At 39.9% G+C, this 9,502-nt stretch overlaps 1 protein-coding gene across 1 annotated transcript in view; it reads left to right on the top strand.

Moving 5' to 3' along the window:
- The first annotated feature begins 250 nt into the window (after positions 1-250).
- FAT3 (FAT atypical cadherin 3) overlaps positions 251-9,502 on the top strand; it is a 285,051-nt gene continuing 275,799 nt past the window's right edge. Inside the window, exons 1-2 of the mRNA XM_029285492.1 lie at positions 251-278; positions 2,542-2,856. Coding sequence (XP_029141325.1) covers positions 251-278; positions 2,542-2,856 — 343 coding nt within the window. The remainder of the gene's footprint in view (positions 279-2,541; positions 2,857-9,502) is intronic.

The following is a 9,502-nucleotide window of genomic DNA, read 5'->3' as shown; positions in this document are numbered from 1 at the left end:
CTAGAAGAATTCATTTACGGCGTCCTTAATGCACTGAAAGAAATGTACAGTGGGAAGTTTGGAAGAAACAGCTTATAAAGCAGGGAACAAATCACACAGTGCTCAATTTCCTACCATGCATGAAAGCTACATTGGAACATTGCCAGGAGTCTTAAGAGTGTTCTGAACTTGTGAATAGGAGCACATTGTGTCTGAATCAAGTACAAGTGGACTCTGTTGTTTTTTCAGAGTATTTGTAAAGCACATCAACATGGTAGAGTTTTTCCAGAGATATACAGGTAGTTCTCTACTGACCACCACAATTGAGCCCCAGATTTCTGTTGCTAAGCAAGACAGTTGTTAAGTGTTGCCTCATTTTACGACCTTTCTGGCCACAGTTGTTAAGTGAATTGCTGCAATAGTTAAATTAGTAACACGGTTGTTAAGTGAATCTTCCCCATTGGCTTTGCGTGTCACAGTTAGCAAAAGATGATCACATGATCCAAGGATACTGCAACCATCATAAATATGACCCAGTTGCCAAGCACCTGATTTTTGATCATGTGACCCAGGGATGCTACAACCATTATAAGTGTGAAAAAAATGGTCCTAAGTCACTTTTTTCACTTCTGTTGAAAAACATTTAGAACAGTCACTAAATGAAAGGTTGTAAGTCAAGGACTACCTGTATGACAAAAAATAAAATCTGTGCTTCACTTTTCAATTCAGCTTTAACTGGGGACATAAAGGGATATTCTGGGCAATTATGTTATTTTTTTAAAACTGATTTTTTTTGAGACCCATAAAAACCCAAATCTGTATTCCCATTTGCACTGTTCCCTAACATAGAGTTTTTGAAACAAAAGGCAGGGAATTGGGGTAGGGGAGATAAAAGAGAGAAGACACATGGTGAGAAAGAGAAGAAGCCAAAAGTGTGTTGGTGAGGGGGTGGGATTATAAGTGGATGTGGTGTATGGGAAGGAGTCAGTATGTGCAGTTAGGTGGGAATGGAAGTGATTGAGCATTATGGGTGGCTGGGTGAGAATATCCAAGTTAGAAGGCGATGTGGTCTGCTAAAATATGTGTGTCTTATTGGAATACAAATTTGCTCTTTGGGAAAGGGGTTTCGGTTATGGAAATATTACTGCTAAGGCTGTAGTTCTCAGAACCAAGTTTTTGCACTGACATTTTCAGCCTTTCCAAATAGACCACACAGGAAACATTTACAAATACTGTAAAGCTACATTTACAGAGGGAGACCATGGAGAATAGGGGCCTGGCATGCTGCGGTTCATGGGGTCACAAAGAGTCAGACACAACGTAGCTACTGAACAATAACAACATTAACAGAATCTTGCAAGTCTGAAATTACAGTTCTCCCACTGTCTCAAGAAAGCAGGTAGGGTCCCTGCAGAGCCTCTTGCCCTACCTACTGTACAGCTCAGGGTTATGCTGTCTCTTATCTGACCATTCTCTTCCTTCTGTCTCCGGAAGTCTTCCCAACGTACTATTTCAGATGTGCAAAATCAGTTGCAGACCTGTGTGTTACTGATGCACTGATCCAAGACTTGAATCAGGGATCTTGTGATCAGAGACTGTGAAGAAGTCATTGGGTTTTCTATTTCACGTGGAATATACAGTATTTTGACCAGAGTAGTTTAAGATGAAATTGACAGCTTAGCTCAGGCATTAGGATGGGTTACAAAAGATACTTAGTAGAAGTAGATTTGGGGAGGCTGATAAATACTGATCTTTAGCTCAAATAAGAAGTGAACAATTGGTGGCTTGTGGGATACTTATAATTCATGGGTCTCCAAACCGTGATTTCTGAAGGTCTTTGTTCTGAAAATTAGAACAAAAATGGTAGGAGTAGGAAGACTCTTACTAAGTAGGAACACAATCTTCCACTGCGAGATTGGTGGATTAGCCTGATAGAAAGATGCTCAGGGCAAAACACAGACGTAGAAGAGATAATGGTCCCAGAATCCTTTTACTGCAGTAAAGTCCAGTTTTGCACATCAATTTGAAATAATCAGTTTAGTAACTGGATTCAAGCATCCAATTTCATAATACAAGTCTAAGTGCTATTGCTATTGCTATTCCTTGACCTGCAACTAAAATTACACATATACATTGTGACAGTCATTAAGCAGGTCCCCGTGTGACAGTACCTCTGCAGTGGTTGTTAAATGATCATCACGATTGTTAACTGTACAGATTATACCCAATAAGTGCTTTTTGCTAGAAACCGGAAGTAAACTGTTTTTTTTGGGGGGGGGGGGAAGAAAATATTGTAAATCTGGTTGCCAAGAGCCCAAAATGTGATCACATGACCACCGGGAGGTGGGCCTCAGAACTTTAAAACCAGTTTATAAATAGCTGTGGGATCTGTTGTAACTTTAAAATGGTTGCTAAGCCATTAGCCATAAATCAAGGACTATCTGTATGGCTTCCAAAATGTTTGCTCACAAATGCCTTTGAAATATTCATTGCCGTTTTCTGCAATTCCATATATATATATATATATATATATATATATATATTTCTCTTTTCTTTCTGCAGGAGTTATATACACAGGTGATATCCTTGATCGAGAGACTACTCAATCCTACTGGCTAACTGTGTATGCAGCAGACCGGGGAGTTGTTCCACTTTATACCACCATTGAGGTCTACATTGAAATTGAAGACGTAAATGACAATGCACCCATGACTTCCGAACCCATTTATTATCCGTCTGTTTTGGAAAATTCGCCGAAGGATGTTTCAGTCATTCAGATACAAGCACAAGATCCTGATTCCAGCACGACTGAAAAATTAACATACAGGATTACAAGTGGAAACCCCCAAAACTTTTTTGTCATCAACACCAAAACCGGTAGGAAATACTTCCTTGTTTTTCACATTATCAAGAATTGCTTTATAGGTGTTGTGGAAGGTTTTGTTTGCGTATATGCATTTTTTCGTTCAACTGTCTTTGTTCTTCTTCTGCTTCAGAGAAGGTTCACGGTTATTTGTGGTTAGTTTTCAGGAAGCAGGAATATTAAAACAAGATGACGCAAAACTATGTGACAGATTCACACATATTTCTGAAGCTTGGCTTGCAAGCCATAACATAGATGGAGCTATTGTCATATCTGAATTGTTCCCCATATTATTTTCAATGGAAAATGTTTCCACTGACCTTTTAATAATTTTCAAAGTAGACGCAGTTCCAGGCGTATTTGTTGTTTGCATCTAATATTAATTGATTAACAATTGTTTTTGTACATGGTTCAGATTTTCCCATCAATGTTAATTTGGGAAGATTTGGCCAATTTTTTCAGTCCGTAACTAGGGATTTCTTAATTTGACAATTTAATCTAGCATTAGGGTTTTTTTCCTTGATGCACATACAGGTGTTGACATTTTTATTATTCAAACTGTAGTTGAATTTGTCGTAGTGCTATTTGTTGTTTGTGTTAAGGAAAGAATAATACTAATTCAAATATCTCGCATTAATGGGAATGATTGTGGCATATACATAATGGTCACCTATAGAAATATTGGGTGATACTTTGGTGCCTACTTTGTCACTGTTAAATTAGGTTTTCCAATTAATTATGCATAAAAGTGAAAAAAATAATCAGGAAATCACATGAAATATACATTTGTTGGGTGCATTGTTGTGGACCTAAATCTGCTTTATTTGATGTTTAGCTGACTGAAAAACTTTTTTGCTGTGATGCGATTAGACATCTTTGCATGGAAAACATTTTTTTTCCTGAAATGAACCTTGCTTAAGCCTTTTAAATAAAAGTTCAGCCTTTTCTGACCGGACTTTATAATTGGAAGGCAAATAGATGTATGTCTTTTTTTTCAAATATCCAGGCTCCAAAAGAGGTTTTGCATTGGTTAGTATGAGATTCTAAAGGAAAATTATTGACTTTACAGCATTGGAATTTAATTTACGGGGTAGTTTGTGGTTCAGAATATCATAAAAAACTTAGACATTTTCTTAACTATCAAGTTATTATGGCTTCTTTTAGTAAGCATAGCATGTTACGTGTACATGTGTACTATATAGGTAGTCCTCGATATATGACTACAATTGAGCCCAAAATTTCTGTTGCTAAGTGAGATATTTGTTAAGTGAGTTTTGCCCCGACCTTTCTTGCCACAGTTGTTAAGTGAATCACTGCAGTTGTTAAGTTAGTAACATGATTGTTAAGTGAATCTGGCTTCCCCGTTGACTTTGCTTGTCAGAAGGTCACAAAAGGGGATCACATGATCTCAGGATATTGCAACCATCATAAATATGAGTCAGATGCCAAACATCTGAATTTTGACCATGTGATCATGGGTATGCTGCAACGGTTGTGTGAAAAACGATCATATGTCACTTTTTTCAGTGCCATTGTAAGTTTGAACAGTCACTAAATGAACTGTTGTAAGATGAGGACTACCTATATATTGTTAACCCCAATTTAGGGTTTAGTGCAGGGGTCCCCAACCCCCGGTCCGTGGACCGCCACCGGTCCACAGCATGCCAGAAACCAGGCCGCGCAAACAAGCAAAGCCCCATCACAGGATGCAGGCAGCATGCAAAACCACGCCCCCTCCAGTCCGCGGAAAAACCTCTCTCCAGGGAAGCGGTCCCTGGTGCCCAAAAGGTTGGGGGCCTCTGTTTTAGTGGATGGTGTAATGCTGGCTATTGAGTGTTGTAATTGCCCTTGCCTGTTCTCTTGTTAATATGGTCATATGCTGTACATTCACAGTCACTGTGTAATTTACAGATCAATCATTATACAGAGACATATGACTTTAGTGAAACTATTAAAATGGTGTAAGTAGCAGAAATATCAGGATGCAGTAGCAGACATATCAGGGTTACTTCCAGTTAAAAGCAAGCCTCTGGATTTTTTAAAAAATTGGACAGCTATTGCATATTGTTTATATTATTCACTTGAGTTATTTCCATATATAGAGATGGACATTTAAAATCTATTGTATCTCTTTCCATCCTTCTTCATCACTCTATCTCGGTCTTCATTCCCCTTCTCTTGGTTCATTGTAGACATCTTTAGCAAACAATCATTTTCTCATCATGATTTAATGATCAAAATTGTGGTTGGAGTTTCCCAACTGGCATACTGTGGCTTTGAGCACCAGTATCACATCTTTTCATTCTTAATGCGGTAACATCACTTAGATAAAGCATTGGCCATTAGAAATCTTTGCCAGTTCAGCTTTCTTCCAAACTTCCAAACCACAGCTTGTCATTTAAAACTGCATGGAGCTTTTATTCAGATTTGAACAGAAAAATGTTATTTCTTTTACAGATGACATGCAAACTCCTTAAACTTAAAATCAGATTGTACTGGAGTTTTCTAAGGGCACCTACATAACCCTGGTAGGTGCTATAAAATATCCCTTCACCATCAAAAACACTTCTTAACTGAAATGTCATTTTTTTCGTCTTAGAAACCAAAGTAAAAATAAATTGCCTTTACATCAGTGTTTCTCAACCTTGACAATTTTAAGGCATGTGGACTTCAACTCCCAGAATTCCACAGCCAGCATTGCTGGCTGTGGAATTCTGGGAGTTGAAGTCCACATGCCTTAAAATTGTCAAGGTTGAGAAACACTGCTTTACATAATAAATGAATCCAGACTTGCCAGTTTGCCCGTGGTTATAATCTGGATTCCAGTGTCTGAAAACAGAGGCTTATTTTGTTCGTTTCTATGGGGTATCACATACAGTGACAATTGTCTTCAGAAAACGTGTTATATGTACTATGTAAATATGTAAAACAAATCCTATTCTACTTTTAGGTCAAATAAACCATAATTCAGAACAGAAATGCGAAGGTCAGTAATTTTCTGAAACCAAATACTTGCCTACAATATTTGAAATGCTTTAATAAGTATTTGATTATGTATATGTACAGAAGATATAGAAAATCCTTCATACAAAGCACGAAGCAAGGAATATTAACAAATATCAATGATATATATATATATAAATTTTTCTGGGTAGTTCTATCACACAGACCGCACTTCAAAACTCAGGAATATTTGAAGAAATTGAAAAAAGGAAGAGTAAACGCCTCTGAGAAAATCTGGTCTAAAATGCATTAGTAATTATTTCAGAGTTTGCAAGTAGAATTAAGTAAACGTTTTAAATGTGTGCTATTTCAAATTAAGGACTATGTTTCGAGGGGACCTTGGTGCTCTCTGAGCTTGCTTATTTTTCTTGCAGATGTTTCATTACCCAAACTAGATAGCACTGATGATGTTACCTAGTTTGGGTAATGAAACGTCTGCAAGAAAACAAGCAAGCTCAGAGAGCACCAAAGACTCTTCATTTCAACCCTGAGCTACAAATATTCTCCTTTATTAAATTATGGTATGTTTCCTTGATAATGGGTTATGAGCTCCCTTCTCATACAAATAGATTTTATTATATTTGCTAGCATTTAGGTACGGTAGTTCCAGCACTGTTTTAATCTTTATATGTTGGGTATGCAGCTTCCCTTTGTACTGAAATTCCGGCCATGTAAATTCCATATGTAGCTTTGTCCAAATGTTGTGTCTTCCCGCAGTGGAAATTGAACATTTTCAGTATCACTGGAGAGTGTGAGTTTAGAAAAGGCGCCCTTAATTATATTATTGATATATTACAGATCTTAAGCTTCGATGCTTATGCCCCCAGCCGTTACTCGGGTGGCAATGATATTTTTTCCACCTTCCTGCAGTCTTCATTAATCAATAGCCTTACATCCCTTAATGGTTCTTGTAATGTGGCATTTTTTGCAATGCCTAGAATATCATTCATAACAAGCCATTTTGCCTTTCAATTTTGCAGTTCCTGAAAAAAGGGGTTTTGTTAGGGAAGGGGAAGAGCAGGACAGAAAGTAAATAAAACAGATGATGAAGTTACATACATTAAAGCAGATTGATTGCCACTATAAATTTTCAGTTTTATTTCCCATATATAAGTGTTAATTTCACAGCAACCCATAGCGGTAATTTATTGCTGCAATTTATGACATTTTTGTGTGGTCGGAAGGGAAGTGATGAATTTTAATTCTGACCATTATGCTCTTCAAAATAAAAAAGGACAAACTGCTAACGGAAGAGCTAACAATCATGTTCTGGAATGATGTTGATACATCGAAGTGTTCTTTGTACGGAGAAACCTTCATTCTGTTGGCGCTACTGCTTTCAAAGTATTAGGGGTGCGTGGAGTCCTTCAACAGGGAGTTAAAATCTCTAACATGAACGTGAGAAATGTCTATGGCAGGGGTAGGCAACCTTGGCTCTTTTATGACTCGTGGACTTCAACTCCCAGAATTCCTGAGCCAGCCACGCTGAGGGGAAAGGGAGAGGTTTCCAAGCTGAGCCATGCTGGCTCAGGAATTCTGGGAGTTGAAGTCCACGAGTCATAAAAGAGGCAAGGTTGCCTACCCTTGGTCTATGGCAGCGGTTCTCAACCTATGGGTCGCGACCCCATTTGGGGTCGATTGACCATTTCACGGGGGTCGCCAAGCAAGGCTGTCAGCCATTTTTTCCCCTTTTCCGGCGGGTGCCTTACCTCCCTTGAGCTGGGCCAGCTGGTGGTCGGCCTGCTCCGTCTCTGCCGCTTGCCAGCTACACCTCGGCCGGCGCAGGGGGCGGAACCACGCATGCACGGTGCTCCTGGGCAGGGAAAGTTCTCGACTTACGACCGGTTGGGTAGTCCTCGACTTATGACCGGTTTAGTCCTCGACTTACGACCGGTTTAGTCCTCGACTTACGACCGGTTTAGTCCTCGACTTACGACCGGTTGGGGGTCGCTGCATTAAAAAGGTTGAGAACTACTGGTCTATGGAAATGCTCAGTCATCCAGGTCATATTTGTCCCAAAGGTGCTTTTTCAAGAGGCAACTGGGCTTTATTTGTTTTTCGTTGAAAATGTTTCGCTTCTCATCCAAGAAGCTTCGGAAGAAGAAGAACTGAAGAAGCTTCTTTGATGTGAAGTGAAACAACTTCAAGGTAAAACAAAGAAAGTCCAATTGCCTCTTGAAAAGGTAGCCTGGGGATGAAAGTGAGAAGCGAAAACCTGGAGCTGCTGAAGGCTACTCGCTTAATGCCATTCCTGTTTAATGACCACTCCCTCTATTTAGGACAGCATCTGCCAGAAGAAGTTCAAAAAAGTCAAGATGGCGTCTGTGAGTGTATCTGTTGGTGCCACCTTGGCAAATTGACTACCAGCCGTCCACCCCTCTAAGCAGCACTGGAGGCCATCCATGTCTTTCAAGCATACATAACATTAAATAGGAATTAAGCATGCAACTCACCTGAAAAGCCCAAATGTCTTATTTTCTGGATTTTTAAGGTGGGAAGGGAATTTGGCATTTTCTCTCATGTTTACCCTTAAATCCTCCCCAAGTGAACAAAATAAGCTAAAACTGGCCCTCAAATAGGTGGGCCAGCTCAGTGTGTTTTGGTGAACTTTTAAGGCTGAAACTGGAAAACTGAAGCAGTTTCTCCACTAGAGGATTTACTCTTCCAAGAAGGGAGGGAGGGAGGGAGGGAAGGAGGAAGGAAGGAAGGAAGGAAGGAAGCTTGTCAACAAAATATTCTTGATACAGATTCAAATTGTTTGGGATGCAGAAACAAAATGTTACAACTTACAGTTGGTGGGTTACACAATCTTGTGCTAAACTAAATAGACTGGACTTTGCACGATAGAATGGAAATTCTCCTTTGAATAAGTCTCAGCTTCTGGTAACTTCAGAGACAGGCCCACAATTACTTTTTTTTTTAGAATGTTTTTTCTACTCCTCAATTTATCTTCTTGTTATTGTTGTTAGTTAAGAAGTCGTGTCCGACCCATCGCAACCCCATGGACAACGTTCCTCCAGGCCTTCCTGTCCTCTACCATCTTCTGGAGTCCATTTAAGCTCATACCTACTGCTGCAGTGACTCCATCCAGCCACCTCATTCTCTGTCATCCCATTCTTCTATTGCCCTCCATCTTTCCCAGCATTAGGCTCTTCTCCAGTGAGTCCTTCCTTCTCATTAGGTGGCCAAAGTACTTGAGTTTCAACTTCAGGATCTGGCCTTCTAAAGAGCAGTCAGGGTTGATCTCCTCTAGGACTGACCGGTTTGCAAGGTTGACTAGGTAGTACCACCTGCAGAAACAATGAGCTGTTAAGTTGGGATGCTCATACAGTGACCCTGATTCAACCTGTTTCAGAATGTGAACTGAAGAATATGCCACACCTATAGGTGACATCTTACCAAACTTGCATCCTTTGCGGAATCTCTGATTTAACAATAATCAATTGGCTTCAAAGCTAAATGCAACCACATGTTTATTAGATCCGTGTCCCTCCTGGCTGGTACTGGCAGCTCGGGAGGGGACACGAGCCTGGTTCCAGGGAATTGTTAACGCTTCTCTGCGGGAGGGTGTCTTCCCGGCGGCCCTAAAGGAGGCCGTGGTGAGGCCCCTCCTCAAGAAGCCTTCCCTGGACCCAGACGAGTTGGCCAACTATCGCC

Source organism: Protobothrops mucrosquamatus, unplaced genomic scaffold (assembly GCF_001527695.2).
Source record: "Protobothrops mucrosquamatus isolate PMUCROS unplaced genomic scaffold, P.Mucros_1.0 scaffold1771, whole genome shotgun sequence".
Lineage (NCBI taxonomy): Eukaryota > Metazoa > Chordata > Lepidosauria > Squamata > Viperidae > Protobothrops > Protobothrops mucrosquamatus.
This window is presented reverse-complemented; position numbering and strand designations above follow the sequence as displayed.